Source organism: Phaethon lepturus, unplaced genomic scaffold, assembly GCF_000687285.1.
Source record: "Phaethon lepturus isolate BGI_N335 unplaced genomic scaffold, ASM68728v1 scaffold26610, whole genome shotgun sequence".
Lineage (NCBI taxonomy): Eukaryota > Metazoa > Chordata > Aves > Phaethontiformes > Phaethontidae > Phaethon > Phaethon lepturus.
In genome coordinates, this window is record NW_010510297.1 from 15,189 (window position 1) to 33,685 (window position 18,497).

The 18,497-nt window shown below is 43.7% G+C and overlaps 1 protein-coding gene across 1 annotated transcript in view; it reads right to left on the bottom strand.

Annotated features, from left to right (window-relative positions):
* Positions 1-18,497, bottom strand: part of MYBBP1A (MYB binding protein (P160) 1a) — a gene marked incomplete at its 5' end in the record, with an annotated part of 24,085 nt that overhangs the window by 1,760 nt on the left and 3,828 nt on the right. The window contains 16 exons of the mRNA XM_010296595.1: positions 235-366; positions 2,667-2,778; positions 4,013-4,147; positions 4,987-5,144; positions 5,909-6,073; positions 6,797-6,937; positions 7,612-7,701; positions 8,405-8,556; positions 9,662-9,749; positions 10,155-10,263; positions 10,866-11,069; positions 11,828-11,953; positions 12,552-12,659; positions 13,481-13,770; positions 16,174-16,291; positions 18,262-18,429. Coding sequence (XP_010294897.1) covers positions 235-366; positions 2,667-2,778; positions 4,013-4,147; positions 4,987-5,144; positions 5,909-6,073; positions 6,797-6,937; positions 7,612-7,701; positions 8,405-8,556; positions 9,662-9,749; positions 10,155-10,263; positions 10,866-11,069; positions 11,828-11,953; positions 12,552-12,659; positions 13,481-13,770; positions 16,174-16,291; positions 18,262-18,429 — 2,296 coding nt within the window. The remainder of the gene's footprint in view (positions 1-234; positions 367-2,666; positions 2,779-4,012; positions 4,148-4,986; positions 5,145-5,908; positions 6,074-6,796; positions 6,938-7,611; positions 7,702-8,404; positions 8,557-9,661; positions 9,750-10,154; positions 10,264-10,865; positions 11,070-11,827; positions 11,954-12,551; positions 12,660-13,480; positions 13,771-16,173; positions 16,292-18,261; positions 18,430-18,497) is intronic.

Genomic DNA, 18,497 nt, shown 5'->3' on the forward strand with positions numbered 1-18,497 from the left:
ATTCTCCATACAGTATCCCAATCCAAACCACAAATGAGTTCCTGGTCTTCTGCAATGTTGCTATCAAAACATGCAGTATTAAGAGTCTGAGCAGGTAAAGATCCTAGGAAACTTTACAGCAGTTTTAAAAGCCCACAATAAAGTGGAGAAGTTTCTCTCCATACATTCCCTAGAATTACAACTGTACTTTGCAGCCAGCAGAAGACAATATACCACAGAGTCAGCAACACTTACCGGGAAGCGTGTGAAGAGATCATGGAACATGGAGCTTGTAAGGGCACTGTTCCGTTTAGTCAAGAATTTTGTCAATGCTTGCTGATATATTACAGACACCCTCTCCATATCCAAACAACCTGTGCTCAAAAGCTATAGAGAGAAAGAAGAACAAAAAGATTTCCAATGAAACACAAGGATGAATCACTAGCAATGAATTAATTAATTTTTACCAGTGCACACAGATTTTTCCAACAACTAGATATTCTTGGGCAGCTTATATGATACAGGCCTACGAGATACAACACAGAACCACGAAGAAACACAAAATGGGCCCCAAACATGCTCTCCCAAGTACCAATAGCCGTATGACCACGTTAGTGAAGGACAGCACAGCTTTCTAGTACGACTACATACACTGCATGTAGTGTGGTGTGGTGTGGTGTGGGGGCTGTACTTCTAGGTTTGCGGTGGGCATGTCTAGCACACGTAAGGTTCAGAGAGCAATTAAGACCATCCTGCAGCAGATGTGTTGTGCACATGGTGTTCTCAGCTGTAGAGCTATTTGAATTTGTTGATATTAGTGTATGTAGATATCTAGATCTACATAGACTTAGGAGCTATGTCCAGGATTTCTAGGTACCCAGCAGACAAGCCCTAGCTCTGATCAGGGATCCAGCAATCCCAGAACTGTGTAGATGCTCTGATATCCCCCTCTGGTGGGGAACAAAAAACGCAGACATGCAGCAACCAGCTGAGATCTGCACAGGCCACATAGATCTAAACTAACACCACCGGGGTGAATGAAAAGCGAAGTGTGGAGCATCGCATCACAGCTCTTTGGGAAGAAAGAAAAATTAAGGACCAGGAGGACAAAGCTATGACCTTCACAATAGTGGATGGGCCTTTCGCAAACCTCTGCCCAAGCAATTCCATGGCCCCATAGAAAGTTAAAGCCATGTTAATGTTGTGTCCTGTTCTCAGGTCAAACTCCCAGTCCTACTGCAGCTGAACACAGGCTAGAGGAACAGGGGAGATGGATCTTGAAACGTATGACCTCAGTTTCCTAGTCAAGTGTCTATACACATCTGCAGGGAAAAAAAATTGATTCCTCCTCCCATGTAGATGTTGACTGTAAAAAAAACTTCTTCTGTAGTAGCAGGCTTTTCCATAACTTTGGCCACTGCCTCATAGGGTCTGCTCTAGTTCCACTTTCCTGCTTCCTGAAAAGCTCCAGATTATGCTCACAAAGCACTACTCACTGGAAACACACCACACCTTTGTCTCTGGTTCCCCACTGCAAAACCTTCCTGGCCTCAACACAATGCCAGCACCAGCAGCATCACGTAAACCGAACTGTGTCACCTCCCTCAAACCAGCAACTCACTTCAGCTGCTGGCTGTGCCCTTGGCTGGTCAAGACCACAGCTCTGTTCCCGAAGGAATAACAGCCTTCCCTGTGAAGCTGCACAAGCATGCTGTGAGGCATGTCTCACTCTAGCCTCAACATCAAGTATGTTGTTTATATTCCACACAGATCTCCCACTTTGTTTTTCTTCCCAGAAAGGCCCAGCACAGAACAAGAACTGCTTGGATTAACACTCTCAGTGTCTCACTAAGCCTTAGAAACATTGGCTATCTTTTCAGCCACTAATAATATCTCAGTGTCTGTAATTTCCAGGCCCTCCCTTGTCATGAGGTAGCCCTATTTATTTTCCTCCCCCACAAAATGTCAACAGGATTAAGGCACTAATTCCTGCACACAATTTGAGAGGTTCAGAGGCAAGTATCAGGCTAGCTGGTGAAACACTACTTGCTAGCTTTCTAGTGGAGGTGACTGGACTGGGCTGCCCAATATACAGGGTCACCAAATTCAGGAGACCTGTGAAATTCAGCAGACACAGTAGGTGAAAGGGGACCAGACAGTACGGCTCCCTGAGTAACAGACACCCATAGCACAACCAGAAGACGACTCTCCCTGCAAACAACTACCACTGAAATCAGGGCTGCTATACACTCTCTTCACACTGAGATAACTCAGCCCAAAACTCAGAGATAGGAGTTCACTCTCATCCACTGTCCTGCACCTCCCTGTTTCTCAGCACCTTCCCAGAAAAGAACTCAGAGTGACTGGCAAGATGTTAATGGGAAAAAATAGCAAATTAGCCAGAAGAGCAGCATAAATATCCATCAGGCTTCTTTGGCAATTAACCTGGATACACTGTACATCAGCAACCCCTGGTGGCTATGAGCAAGGAGGCACTGCAAAGGCAGGAAGGCAAGGGACAGAAGGGGATGGGGAATTTGACAGCTTTATGGAAAAGAAATCATGTAGACAGGTATCTGCAGGCAGCAGGAACAGTGAGACTGAATAAGCAAGACCCACTCAGTGACATGGAGTAATGCAACCTTACTGGTAAGAAACACCGCCTCAAGAGCAGCCTGCTGTCTCACCTGACAAGCCTGCGGGATGGTGTTGATCTGTTTCTCTGGCAAAGGGGTAGGAGTTGTTGATGATTTATCGGACGTATTTCCTTTCAACACTTTGAGCAGGTATAATGAAGCACTAAAAAAGAAAAGAAGAAGGAGAGAACATAATAGTTACCACAGTGTCATGGTGCCATTGCAAAGCCAGCAGAGGGCAGAGGCCAGTTGATGCAGGCAGCTTATTCTGTACCAAGGGAGGTTAAAGAGTCCACAAGGGCCCCTTCTCTGTCTAACCCACTCTTGCCAGACCTAAAGACAAATCTTAGGAGGCTGCATCATTTCATTATCTGTCACTGCAGTCAGACATCCCCACTATCAGCCTGGTTTCCTCAAGCTCATGCTTTTGACTAGCACTGCTTGAGGACTTCTGCATTTGCTCAGGAATTCTGAGCTTGCACAGCTCAGCCAGCACTGCAGTGCAGCCCTCTCAGCCCAGGCTGCTGTGTGCCTGGAGAACTTGGGCGTATCAACTGAGAGAGCATGCAGACAGTCTGCTGCTTCTGAGAAATGCTGTATTAACTGGGCACAGCTCCACTCAGGACTGCCACTGCCAGGAAGCTGTCAGGGAGCCGTGCAGCACACACAGCCAGCCCCACATTGCTAGGGAGTACCACAGTTCCTGCACAGCCAAGAGCCAGGTGTGCTGCAGAGCCAACACTCACTGATGGTACTGGGTTCACCATGCAATGTGGTACTCACTGCATACACAGTTGTGCTGAGAAATCCCAGACGGAGTATGACGGTCCTCCTGAAACTGCCTGCAAGTCACTAGAGAGCCTACTGCTAAATGGCACTTCCATTTACACCAGGAAACAAGATTGATCAGGTTTCCCAACAAATACACATATGGCTTATCCTAACCCACCTGTATTCAGCAGCAAAGGAGTGAATCCTGGTACTTACGGTCAGAACCCATAATCATTATTGTCCTCATTGTGCTATCGTGGAGACAGTAAACCACTGTATTTACAAAACAATCTTTGCAGATCGACTATAAATTGCACTCATCCCCGCACTGAATCACACACAACTGATGAAGCCTCAGGGAAGCACTTCCAATCACTATCAGCAAAGCTGTACCAGACCATTCCTGTATCACAGAGCCCATAGAAGATGATCACCAAAACACGGACATCTGTTTGAAAATGCTTCAGACTGCCAGGATGACTGACTAGCCCTCATGTAAGACACTGATTTTGGCACCTAGCCTTCATCGACTCTCTCACTTCTCTGAACTGTTTTAACATGCAACTTTATGCCTCTTACAGACCAGCCCACAGCACCAAGCAGAGACGCTCCTTTTTAACACTCACCTGAAATAATAGAGAGCCACTGAAGAGTCAGTGTGCTTGCAGGCTTTCTTCACAAGCCTCTCCACAAAAGCGTGCAAATCTTCTTGCAGGGCATCCACTCTCTTGCAGTACTGCTTAGTTCGGCACAATGAGTTCCTGAAAGAGCATTAAAAACAAACCCAAAGCCATTACCTACAGAAAGAGCTCTGGGAAACAGATTGCTATGAACCCTTATCACATAAACAAAAACGGTGCAAGCTGCGGGCAGCAAAAGAGGCAGTTATTGCTGTGGCACGAAGGGTGAGAAGACTTAATGCCCTTCGCCTTCAAGCACCTATTTAGGCATCAGAGTCAACTTTCCTCCAAAGCTCCCACAAACCCTAGGGGACTGGCTGCCTCAAACCTTGCTACTGCAGAACTGCTTCTCAACAAGGGCTAGAGAGCAACACTGATAATGCTTTAAAGCAGCGCTGAGGATGTCAGGGAGCAGCGCACAGAGGACAAATCATGACACACACCACACATTATGTCTGTGTCTAGCTTGTATCATGCCTCACTTCTGGCCGTGAAAAGAGAGAATTTGCACTCTGCCTGCCTCAATAATAACTTGTTGGGAGTTTTGTTCCAGCCAGAGCAGCAACTCTGTAGGCCTAGGGAGTAGTTGCATGGTCTGACTCGGAGGTCAGAGGCCTGTGGAGATATTCAGTGACATGGCACCGTGCCTGCAATACCAATGTTTGTTCTTAAGGTTTCCACCTGCAAACAGGTTTGGCACTTGAAATCCCTTAGACTAGAAAACCCAGATCCTTATTTCTTACCTGCAGGTTATCACTAAGCATTGTGTATGTGTGTGCTGCTGGTAATCTAATTCTACACAATCTGCAAGCATAGCAATTGTCTTCAGTCTTAGAAAGACCAACCTCTGGGATTCAACCAATACCACTGGCGTGTACCAAAAGCCATTGCCTATTACCCGGAGGACTAAGGACACTTACTTGAAGATATTGGCTGTTTTCTGGAGGAATTCAACCTCCTGCTTGTCAGAGTCTGAGCTCATGCATTGTTCAATCACCCGAAGCAGGGGCTCGATGATGTCGAACACCAAGGGGTTCTCTGATTGCTTAGTCAGGAACGCTTCAATCAGATCCAGCACCTGCAAAAACAGTTACTGATGTGAGAACTAATGCAGACAGGGAAACATGATGGATCTACCCAGAGCGGCTCCTTCAGACTGGAGGGGGCTGAAGGAGCCTTTGATCTGTACACCTTCTGCTATCATTTGTACTGTTAGGGCATGAGAAACTGAAAATTAAAAATTTGAAACTGAAGATTAAAGGCTGTCTGTTGACTTCAGCTTTATTTTGTGCAGTGACACCACCTAGAAGCAAGAGTTACTACTTAACTCAGAATCACTGCCACATGGACAGACCTGCAGTCACTACAACTTGGTACAGATCTCTGTTAGCACTATCAACTGATAGCTCTCACCCCTGCATGACCCCCTTGACTTCCAGACAGTGCATTAGCATAAAATCAACCTCTTATAGCATAGCATCAGGATGAAAATGTCGTAAAGCCAACGGCTCGCTACATTGTTCAGCCTTCATCGTGGCTGGTCTGACACCAGACATTTCTATACCTGAGCAGCTGGAGATGTCCCTGGATGCCTGAATACCCTGGACAGTCCATGCTGACACCAGGTGGCCTGAATTCAGTATTACAGTCACAAATAACCAGAGAGTGTTAAACATAATCCTCCCGATTTTACCAGCATAACAAGCCCAAAAAACCCCACCTTACACTGCAAAATTACCAGAGGGATTTTATGCATGTCACACTACGGCACATCAAGCTTGTCCAGTTTACAAAAACTGACAGGTAAATCAGAGGTCTTCACACCAAACACTTATCTCTCACCTTAATCTTGAAATCCCTCTGTAGGATCTTCTCTTTCCGCATCCTGTCTTTCTCATCCTTCTTCGCCTGGATCCGTTTCTGCTGTTCCGCAAAAAGGGCTGAGATGTTCTTGTCAAGAGCCATCATAGCCTCATCATCCAGCTCTTCGTCACTCTCATCTCCTCCCTTTTGTTTTCAGAATGCAAAAACAACCTGTCACCCACGTAATTCAAAAAGACAGTGGGGAGAGAACCACCGCCAAGACCAGACTCACAGTAGGGACGTAGCTAGCTGTAGACCCAGAATAACAACATGGGGAGAGAAAACAGATGCTCAGACCCACGAGAAATCTATCTTGTATTTCCTGTCAGGTAATCCTGGCTGCACAGTACTAACTCGTAGAGCTAGAGATCAGGAGAGGGAAGAAGCTGAGGTTTTGACACTGACTCCCTCTGTGCTGTTGCTCCTTCAATAAAGAGGTTAGTATGTTGATATGTCTGTAGCCTTTATAGCAATCATTAAACCATAGTCCAATGCTGCTACAAGAAGTCTCCAGAGTAGCCTACAAGGATCACACTCCTCCACACAAGCTAGCCAAAACAGGCTCCATGTAACAGTATCTCAGTGCTTTAGTTCCTATCAATCTTGTTTATTACAGGCAGGAATACAAGCTATATCAGGCTAGACTGAACAAGGTAAAGCACTCAAGATGCACTAACAATAAATAAAAGAACAAGTGACTTATTCCCACAGCTTGCTTTGAAGATCCTGACCTCCTGCTTCAAATGCCATACAAAGATGACTGCCAGGGTTATCACTGTGTGGGCTCAGATAGGATGTGGGTATTAGATAATCTTTCACCACCCCAAACCTCCTGGTATCTGATCAAGGAAGGCAGTGAACGCATACCAATGCATTCCCTGCTTGGAGAACATTCATCAGCTGACTGCGAAAATCATCATCAACTTCTTCATTCTTTTCCTCATCTCCACTGTCATTCTCTTCCTCAGTGTCGCCTTCATCTGAGGAGTCCTCGCTTCCTTCCTCGTCCTGCAGAAGAAAAGTTCATTTCCTGACCCACCATTCTTCAAGCCCTACTCAATTCTCAGGTGTTCAGAAATAAAAACTCAAGCCTCCCCTCATCCCATCGCCTTGCTTCCAGCCCTCAGATTCAAGCAAGGACAGATAACAAGATACCAGAACTTCACAATAGCTGGAAGCAGAACATAATACAGATTTCTCTGTCATATTAAATAAGTATCAAAAAGAAGTGCCCAAGGAACATCTGAAGTAATGGCCCCCATCTGACTCTCCTTTCTGCTAATGCTTATGCTGCTTTGCAACTTGAATCTCTGCAGTTCTTAAAACCCGAGATCTTGAATTCAGATGGCTGTGCATCACAGCAGTGAATCAGTCTGTGGCTGCAAAAAAAGAGAGGCCTGTGCTAATTTCAGGATGCAGTCATTTGTTCTCAGGAAGTCATCTATTCAAACAGCCATACCTACAACAGCATTTTCCTTTAAAGCCAAGAGACTAATAAACATGCAGTTCCGACAAGCCATTTGTGTGTCGCACTTTTAAAATAAATCTTAATAGAGGAACTGTGATTTTACTCAAGACAGAAAAATGCAATTACGTCCATTACCACAGATCAGGAGAAACATTATTTTTAAACAGCGAAGGTCTGAAGAGTAATTGTCAATGGCAAATGGCACATCAATTACCATGTCCTGTGCAGATTTGATCTTTTTGTCAGATTCTTCCATCACAACAACAGCACTTTCTTCATTTTGCTCTTGGTATGGGTCAAGAACCTGCAAAAAACAGGGACTTGTGTTTTTTCAGTGTTTTGATGCATTTCTTGTGTACAACAGACAGGAATTTTGGTACAGTAAGCCAGCTGAATAATGCTAAGTAAGAGCCTTCAACTTTCTGGCTTACAATATCATGTTTGTTAATATGCTAAGTTCTTTCTATAAGTAACAAAAAAGATGGAGAAAACTGAAGAGGTTGGTGACACCACACATTTTGATTTGTTAGAAATGAAGTATTAGGTTCATCATATAAAGTACCTGACAACACATCTCTGCAATCCACATATTACTCTCTCAGAGGACACCACTTTACTCAGTGGTACAATCAATTCAGATTTTCAGTGTCACTTATTTTTAGCACCTCTATGCTTAGCCTTTCTAGAAAAAATAAGTTGTTACCATTTACACTTTAAAATCTACCATCTACATAAACTGACCCAGGAATTTCTACAGCTTAAAACTACCAAAGAATACAGCTTAAAGTAGCAGATCTCAGGTTCCTATGAAACAAACAAACAAACAAACAAAACAAACCCAAAAAGACCTTTTTTGTAAGTTACATTTAGAATTCAGTAGCACACATTTATCAGACATTTTCTAACTCAAGGAGGCTTTTACTCAACCTCAAAACAGAGACATGCTTGTATATCTGTTAGGGACATGACAGGCAAACAGTACAATGCCCTATTAGTGCCTCACTTACATCCAGGATCAGCTGCAAGCCCCTCTTGGTCAGGTTAGGGCATATCCGTACAAACACGCTCTTGGAAATCCGACGTATGAGTAGGCTGGGCTGGGCAAGGAGGGAGAGAAGGATTTCTACCATCACCTCAACCCATCCTGGCTCCATGTTGTCTGCACAGAAACAAACAAACAATGACAGGAAGAGACAAAACTACTGCAGTGGCACATTAAGAGACTGCAGAAAAATTCACCAAGGCAAAAAAAGGATAGTCCTAGCTGACTATTACAAGTCAGCAACACAGACCAGAAATAATCAAGTGTGAAGCTAAAGATCGTTGCTGTATGGAAGGCTAATAACCATAGGGAGAAGGAGGCCTGAAATTGTCTTTAGGCCACTGCAAAGCTTTACCAGGTAACAAACCATACTATTCATTAAATCATTACTTAGATTAGCAGTTCTGGAAATCATGTGACACCTACCTGGCCACATTAAAGCCATCAGCAGCTAGTCAGCAAACGTATACACATTTTATAGTATTTCCAATGAAATCAGGAGTCACTGCAGCCCATGAAAAGTGCTGACATTTGAAGCTGGTCCATTAGTCCAAAAGTTTGGGAATCCTGATCTACATACAACCAAGCCACCACAGAATCACAGCTTTTATTTTCACAGTACCCTCAAATTTACACAGAGATTTAAGGAGAACAAGACGACCACAGTTAGAGCTGAAGTTAAAAGACCATGCCAGGTTCTTTCCTCGTCAAGTCCCAACCTAGCTCCCCAGGCCCTAAACAAGGACTAACCAAAATCAGCAAACAGGCTGTATCTACACACAGGTAACATTTACTTTGCCCAGAACTTGAGCTCTGAAAGTACCAAGCTTCAGGCCTGCCAGCGGTTAGGAGAGCACATAGCCTTGCCCGGACAGATACCAGCACTTCAGTCAAGCTCTTGGCCAGCACAGAACAAGGACTCAGAAAGAGTGAATTCCCTTGGACACTGCTCATCTGAGCAATAGCCAGCTCTGAAGCACACCTATCCTTTAAGAGGCACACAGGAGCACAACCCACTGAGGATGTGGATAGAGAGCTGGAGCAAGAAACAAGAGATGTAGAAAGACAAGCAAAGAGAATGAAGGAGAGGGGATTCTCCTGAGGAGAAGTGCATCAAGCTAAAACCAATGCAGAGCGCTTCACTAATGCAGAACTGCCATCTTCTGTCTTTTCACAGACCATTAACAATCCCACTCCATTTCTTTCTGTAGGAAGGACTCACCAGTCTTTTTCTTCTTAGGTTCTTTGCTGAATGCCCTCTCCGTGCAGTTCAGAAGGTCACTCAGAACATCCATTGTTTCAGATGGATTCTGTTTGATCGCAAGCAGAAAGTAAACATCCTCTCTGAATTCCCCACTACCAACAGCAACAGAAGGAATATACCCCGAATCTAAGGAGCTCTCTAAATACGTACAGATATGAAAATCAGCTACTACAACCCTTTTGCAAAAGAAAACATGAAACTAAGTAAAATTGCTCCATTCAGCAGCAAACCAAGGGCAAAACCCATGCTCAGGCCAAGCTTTGCCCTTGTAAGTTGATGTCTACAGTCAGTGTAAGAATCACAGTTTATTAACTGCCAGTTGCCCATTTTTAGAAGCCAGAGGCTGTGTAAGATTGGATCTCTGAACACAAAGAAACTCTCCAGCTCAGTGTTCAGAAAGCCTAACTATCAGCCCATTTTACACCAGTCAAATATGCTTCAGAGGTCTTACCTTGAAAAGATGAATGGCCATTAAAAGCAGAAGTTGCTGGAAAGCAACGACTTTGGCACTGTCTGATTTATTTTCCTTCTTCTGCAGATTCTTCACAGACTGAAGCGTTCTGAAGAAAGAAACCTCTTGAGTCTTTCACCATTACAACAGCAAATCCTCTCATATGATCAGACTAAAAACATGACCAAATCTATAGCACCATTTTCTGTACTTAACATTTAATTTATTGAAACTGGACATACATATAGTACACAATCTTAACCTATCAATAGTATCTCACCTTGTGTGGCTTATAAAAACCTCTGCACTTGGGCACAGACTAGATTCCTAATACTACAGCCAAGGCCAAAGGTCTCTACCTTTATGGGAAATCAAGCTCAGAAAAGAACATCAGAAGAGAGCCGCTGAGAAGTTAGTACAGGTATTATTAGGAGAAAATATTAGCAGAGTTGCAATCATCTTTGAGAGAGGGACTGTGAGCAAAAATAGAAGATGACGTGGCCACCTACCCATAGTTTACACACAGAAGGAACAAGAAGAAAGGTATGGGGCAATGAGAAACAGAGGCATCCTGAAACCCAGTTGCAGGTGCAGCATACTCAAAGGGAAGAAACAGAACTGCCACCGCTGTGAAATGGCTCTGCTACAGCGGCCAGAACAACAGCAGAAGGATGAGAGAATACAGTTTCTCATTTATTGGCCCAATCTCACCTCTCCCAGGCATCTCTCTGTTCTTCGGTAAAAGGCTTCACAGATGTGATATGCTCACTGGAGAGCAACTTGTTGGCATACTCAACAAGGAGAAAGATCCACAGCTTCCCATCTGCAGTCACACCATGGATGTGCTTCTCCCTCAAGGCTGCAGCCTTTGCTGTATCCCCCAAAACAGCCAAGGTATTTAAAGTCTGAAGTAAACTGCAAAGAAAAACAGCCAGCATGTTACTGTCAAGAGGAACCAGATGGCCTTCTCACACTTTCCAAAATAACACCCACCAGTAGAGCACTCTCATTCCAGAGCTCTGGTCACTCATTGCAACCCAGATTCACAGGGCCCAAGTTTCAACCCATGCATGTGTCCAAACACAGTAAAAGCTCATGGTCTTGGTGCCCCAAGCACATCTGGTGCCCCCAAGGACACTGACTATTATTCTCAGTGTTTCCCATTCTTTGTCTCACCATGTCCTCTGCTTTCCCTCTACTATCACCTTTGGCAATCACCTGAAAGCATCTATTATGACCAACTCCATCTCCCTTTGTACAGGGAGGACTGCAAAGCCATCAGCATCTCACATGCAGAGTGGACAGAAAGCCAACAGCAACCCACACAACCCTACCACCTGTCTCTTGGGTCCTTCCACTTCTAGCTTGCAACAGAGGCAACAGAAACCTTAGGAGAAAAAGCAGTCTGAACTCAACTCTACATCTACCTGATCAACACACACATACTCAGCAGGTTTGCCACGCTAAATTATGTTTTTATTGGACAAAACTTAAGGATTTTTGGGAAATTTAGGATCTCTTTAAAAAAAAGCCATTCCCTGGTCCTGGAGTCAAACAAATGCTCCAGTAGGAGCTCACAATCCCAAACCTCTTGCCTGGCTGTGCACAGGCTGATCTTATCCTCAAGAAAAAAGGAAATTTTCAAGCTTAAAGCATGCAAGCAAAATCCTTACCCAAAGAAGTAATTTTCTGCCACTGAATGAGCCTGTTCATCTAGAGGCTCTGATGGAAGGACATTTGCCTCTTGTATTTGGGAAGTCTTTTTCTTAGTCTCAAAGAAAGCATGGAAGAAGCAAAACCTAGAATGGACAGAAACAAGAACAAAAGTAAGAGCCAGCTTGGTCATAACAAAGCAAAAACAGCCCAAGCGTGCAAAACAAATAGCGTCACATATTCACCACATTTTTATTCAAGGATTCCCAAACACTGAAAAAAGTCACTATTTACAGTAAGACCCTTTCCTCAAAGTACACAGGGTAAAGAAGGGAGAAGGATGCTCAGGACTTCACAAAAGTGAAGTGCTAACACTTGAGGCCACACAATACAATACCCAGACTGTCAGATTTGGGTTATACTCTCCAAGATCTTTAAACTGGCAGATAAATATTTACTAAGATCTGATGCAAAGATCAGAAATAATACCTTCAAGCAGTCTAGGTAACAAGGAACCTAAAATTTACTGAAAACATGGACTAAGATGATTTTAAGTGCCTGAACTACTTATGACAAGAGTTTGTCCAAGTTTGCAGAAGGTATTCTAAATGACTTATGTTACTGGAATATTTCCATTACTGAATTTGCCTAGTGTCACAGGGACAGCTTACTTGGAATACTGCTGTAGAGCTAAACAGAATTATTCCAAGCACATATGTCATTAAATCTTTAAATCATTCTCACCTGGAAATGTCCATCACAAGGCTCTCTTCTTTTTTCACTGGACTTTCAATGATATTAGCAAGACGGTGGATGATCCATTTTCTTAATCGAGCAATCTTATGCTGTGTTCTTTCAGTAAGGAAGTGGACACAATCAGTAGTTTGAACACAATCCCGAAATAAAACACAAGACACACAATCCACCACAGCAAGAGGTGACTTTCAGATATTTAGAGGCTAATGATGGCAAAGTTATATAGTAAGAAAGCAACAGGGTACATAAAAAGAGATATAATCTTCCCAAGTTTACTTGTTAATATGCAAAAGACAGTCTATTTACCCCACTGAGACACTGCAGTTTACCAAAAAGTACCCACAGGACCAAGTTGTGGGTATTCAGTGAGCAGCAGCGCCAAGGAGGATAGAACTTTCTCTGGGGAAGTTTTCCTAGCTGGAAATTGCTACAAATGCCTATCAAAGACATAAGTATTTACAGGCTACTTGAGACATGAAGTGGGTGCTTTTCTGTGGGGGCCAAGGAGACAAGAGCACTCAGGCCAGTTCAGTAGTCAGGTAAAAGGGATGCACAATTCCCATAAAGACCTGAGAGTCTGTAGTGAAAAACTAAGCCACTGGACATTTTTGCCAAAGCAGCTGTCAGGTCTAGAAAAACAAGAGAAAAAAGGCTTCTCTGGTGATCCAGTCTGCTCTGATCAGGCTGGCTGGTTCTCACTGTGTTTGCTCCTATTTGCAGAATTTAATTTTGTCCCAGCAATAAAGTCAGATGCCGGGGCTAAACTTTTGGGGACAGAGGAAATAGAACAGGCAACAATTGTCAACTCATGGGAAGGCACCAGCAAACGGTAGCTGTCCAAACCAGACTTCACACAGGTAGCTAATCTAACCACAAAACAGAAAGACAAAAGGAAGGTGCATCAACTATACACTCACGTCTTTACATTCTCCTGGTTCTGTTTTTGCCGGTTACTTGAGAAGTCTAAGCAACAGTCAAAGTCTGGCCTGAGGAACATGTCTTTGAGCCAGTCAACGTATTTTTGCAATGCCACTGGCTGCAGGTGTCTGACTACCCTGGAAGAGCTGGAGAACACTGGATAGCCTTGATTGGTGAGAGTAGAGAAGCCGATCACCACTGCCAGCTGCCTCTCTGGGTCATCACAGCTGTTCAGAAATTCATCTATATATCCTTCCATCTCTGGAGCAAACTTAAATCTGTCTGGAAGCTGAAACATAGGGTCAAACAAGTAGGTCAGGAACCTCACACTGAGTCTGAGTGTCTTTGTAAGCACAAATCACTTTACAGATTTGACTGCAGTAAGTAAATTAAAGTCACGTGCCTGACCATTTGTCATAAGGCATACAGCAGGTCATCAGTTTCACCTCATGGTCTTCCTCACATAGGAGCAACCACTGTAAGCAACCACAGAATCCTGTCATGTACCAGCTTCAACCCTTTAATTTGCACCTTCCTGAACAGCCAGGCTTCAGTGGGCTGGACCACATGCTGGCCAGTGCAGCTAAGCTCCTAGGCTGATCAGTTTTTATTTTGGGTGAAAAGTCCAGGGTGCTTCTCACATCATCTGCCTTAGATTTTCCCTCGATTTGGAAACTCCCCCATATTACTTCCAGTCTCAGCTAGCAGCCCTGGAGCCTACTGACCTACAGTGGGTAGAACAAATCCCACCTGCTCTCCTTGGTGTCTCAGAAGTGTTGAGGCATTCTTAAAAGAGGGGGAGTTGACATGTTTAACCTAAAAACCATACCCTGAGGTGTTGCTGTTTTGTGCTAAGTCCCATCCTCAGTCCTGCCACTGATCAGCAAGGCAGACAGCTGGCAGGTTGCTGGCCTTGGAACACTGTCCAGCAGCATGCAGACCGACAGGACATGTCCCATCTCACCACACACCCCATCTCCTTATGTTCTTTCATAGCTCACAGTGTTCAGTTCCACTCATTTGTTCCAGAAAAAAACAAAAGCATAACTGGAGAAACCTCAAAGAGGGCAAGCTGTGGCTTCGTTCCAAAATGCAATGCAATTTTCATAAACTAATGAAACAACTTGTTTGGTATAGTGTCATGATCAATACAGTGACCTGGTGGGAGCAGAAACAGTAACAGAAGTCTCTGGAACACTGTTCTTTTAAATAAAGGGGCTATAAATTCCTAATTAACTACAAACCCATCCAATTATAACATAAATACCCCTGCAAGAAATCTCATACAAAACACAATTTAGCAAGCTCCTGCTTCCACTGTTGGAGAACTCAATACTTGTGCATCAGTACGAAAGCTGGGAGAAAAACTGCAGGAGAGATTGCTGTAAACAGGCTAATAACTCACAACAGGAGTTTCATCAATCATCTTTTAACAAAAGCAAATCAAGTACAGTTGCTCCCCTGTTGAAAAAAAGTGGATTCAGGAAGATAACTGTCAGTCAATATCAGATGCAAGCTTTGTCTTGTTCCATCTCCAACAACAACCAGAATCCCCCAAGAAAGTACAAGATAACAGTGTTTGCTTTCCAAAACAAACAACCCTGTCAAGGGATAAAACAAAACAAATGCACAAAAACAACAACAAATTCGAACTAAGATCTTTTTTACTTCCTCATTATCAACAGTATTAGGGGTTTCTCTTTCCATTTAGTCAATCATTGGCTTCAGTGAATTTGTACATTTCAGACAGGAATTAAATTAACAAATTTTTTGATGCACGTGGAAGAACACGGCCTAATTCATTGGGCAACAAGTATAAAAAGCAAGAAACAGGAAAACGACTATGTCAGTGGATAAGCCCTGGAGAAAGTTGGTCCATACAGGGAAGCACCATGGTAAGCACTACTTTCAGAGCAAGCCTGTATCTATCTATTGCTGCTTTGATACCAGAACAGAAAGACTGCAAAGTCCTGTTCCTCCCAAGAGAGGACAATGACTTTTGGGCCTACATGAGGAGGCTTAGGAGTATGTTACCACAAAAAGCCAAACCAAAGCCTGTTTTTATCAGTATTCCCCTTTTATTCTTCCTCCCTTTATTGCAGGGTGTGTTGTTTGCTGGCTTCCCAGGAGGGAAGGAGGAAGAGGAGTTCCAAAATCCAATTCCCAAATAATATTTGTGCTTAAACCTCAGATGTGTGTATTGAAACAAACATTAACATAAACAAAAGCATGAGTTGTCCCTTTTTGTCTTTGCCTTCAAATGTTCATGCAACACCCAGAACAATGACAGACAAAAAGGAGCTTCTGGACACACAAAATCAAAAGGACTGTTAAAGGATGACATATGACATTGTCAGTATGCTGAGGGCTGCCCTTCCTCTGCTTCCCCCATCGTTAGAGCTTTCTCAGCAAGATCAATGAAAGCAGGTGGGACACTGCTGAACAATTTCAAAACCCTTAAAATAAGTCTGAACAGAAATACACAAATAGGCAATGACGATTAAACAGTCTCTACTTGGCCCACTGCAACCAGCGGTCATACAATAACCTTGCTTTTAGTAAGAGCCCATAGTCTAAAATTACGTAAACTTTTTTTATACAAGATGATGTGAAACTAGAAAGGGGGCTGGAGAGGTCTTCTGCTCAGGACAGGGCCTTTAGCTCCAAGCACGAGTACTTTCAGAAGACCTACCTGAGTCGTTACCACGTGTTGTCCATAGTGCTGCATCACCTTCCCTTTGAGAACCATCTGTAGCTGATCCAGAGACAACAAGGGGAAAGCACTGCCCAGCAGCCGGTAGCACATGTAACTGAGTGGAAACAAAGAAGATGCCCTCAGGTAGAGGCATAGCAGTAAAGCCACACACAAGGGAAAGACAGAGAAGAAGTGGTGGGACAGGCTACATGGAGCATCCAGGACGGCAGAAGTCAAATTCATGGATCCTGTGTTCAAAAATCCTACTGCCCAAAGCTTTTCTTGTGACTAGCATAGCTGTTAAGATCTCTCCCTGTAGCAGGTCCTTCGCTGTTGTCATGATTTAACCCCAGCCAGCAACTGAGCCCCACATAGCCGCTCGCTCACTCCCCGCCTGGTGGGACAGGGGAAAGAATCAGGAGGGTAAAAGTGAGAAAACTCATGGGTTGAGATAAAGACAGTTCAATAGGTAAAGTAAAAGCTGTGCACACAAGCAAAGCAAAGCAAGGAATTCATTCACCATTTCCCATCGGCAGGCAAGTGTTCAGCCATCTCCAGGGAAGCAGGGCTGCATCACGCATAATGGAAGACAGATGCCCTAACTCTGAACGTCCTCCCCTTGCTTCTGCTTCCCCCAGCTTTCTACGCTGAGCACAACACCCTGTGGTGTGGGATATCCCTTTGGGCAGTTGGGGTCAGCTGTCCCAGCTGTGTCCCCTCCCAGCTTTTTGTGCACCCCCAGCCTACTGGCTGGTGGGGTGACATGAGAAGCAGAAAAGGCCTGACTGTGTGTAAGCACTGCTCAGCAGCAACTAAAATATCCCTGTATTATCAACACTGTTTTCAGCACACATCCAAAACATAGGCCCATACTAGCTTCTCTGAAGAAAATTAACTTTATGCCACCCAAAACCAGCACAGGTGCCTAGAAATAGATGAGTCCTCACCAGCAGTTCCTTCCTCAATCCACTTTCTGGATCTCTTCCCCCCAGATATTTATTTCCACAGACCTAATAAAAACTTACTTAGTTTTTGACTACGCAAACTTACTTAGTTTGCAGCAATTTTTACAGCAAGTTGCTGTCAAATTTAATCAGAATTGCCCAATGGGCTCAGGGGTTATTAGATGGACAGCACCAGCCTTATTTCTGCAGGAAATCAGGCTAAAAAAAGCAACACTGTTGTATGCTTTGAGCATACAAAGGGTATTTTCAGAATTACCCAAGCCAAGTTAAACAAAACAAACTGCTCAGTGTTAGAAAATGGTTTCCTTTCACTGTGATACTCATGTAATATGTTAAGAATTTTTTTTGTAGGTGCATCTCTACAACTTTTAAACTCTTGATCTAAGAAAGATTTAAACCTGGCCACAGACTGACTCGCTACGGTCCAAATTAAATTATGCTCCCCCAAAATGCTCACAGGTTTGTATTCTGGATTTGCATGCATTTTTAATACAGCATGAGTCTCAACAGAAAACTTAAATACTCCTAATAAGATCTAGTATTAGAATTGGAAAAGGACCTAAAATAGCTACTGTTATGATGTCTGCCACAGCCATACCCTACTTAAAAACACAGACCACGTCAGGATCCAAACATATGCAGGCATTTTAATTCAGTCCATTCCACAAAGCACAAGTCCAGCAGTATTAGACACAAATTTCAGAACTAGGGTTTGTCTACACAGGAGTCATCCTTAAACCACACAAAGCTAAATGACTCTCCCTCTCAACTGCTTAGAAAGAAAAGGACAGTACAGCTCCTCCTCCAAGTCTTGTAGGAGCAAGCTATAGATTTAAGACACCTTTATGCCCCATGAGGTGCATCACCTTTATGTGCTGTACTAGTTAAATTTAACCCCAAATTTGTTATATCTCACAATTCTAAGAGAAATCTTACTAACTCCTGGATTTAGGCTCCCTATAAAGTTTCTTGTGAATACCTAAATAATCAAAAGCAAGTGTTTTCACACTGTTCATGAGAAATCACATGCTCCATCCTACCACAGGGCAGCAGCAAAAGACTGGGGCAAGAAACAGAAGGATAATATAGAAAACAAACAACAGTGTATGTCAAAACAAACCTCACAGGTCCCGATTTCTCCTTCAGTAGCCCATTCTCCACACCTTCATTCCAGAACAGTTCAAAGGCACCTTCCTTCAGTGAAACTTGTAGCAAATCAAACACTACACCGGGCAACTTCTTGTCCTTCTTCTCAGACTTGGCAGCACTTTGCAGAAGCTCTACAAGTCTAGAAGAAGAAAGAAAATAATGCGAGAGATCTGGCCTGGAAGGGGATTGCTGAAGGCCAAATTCATC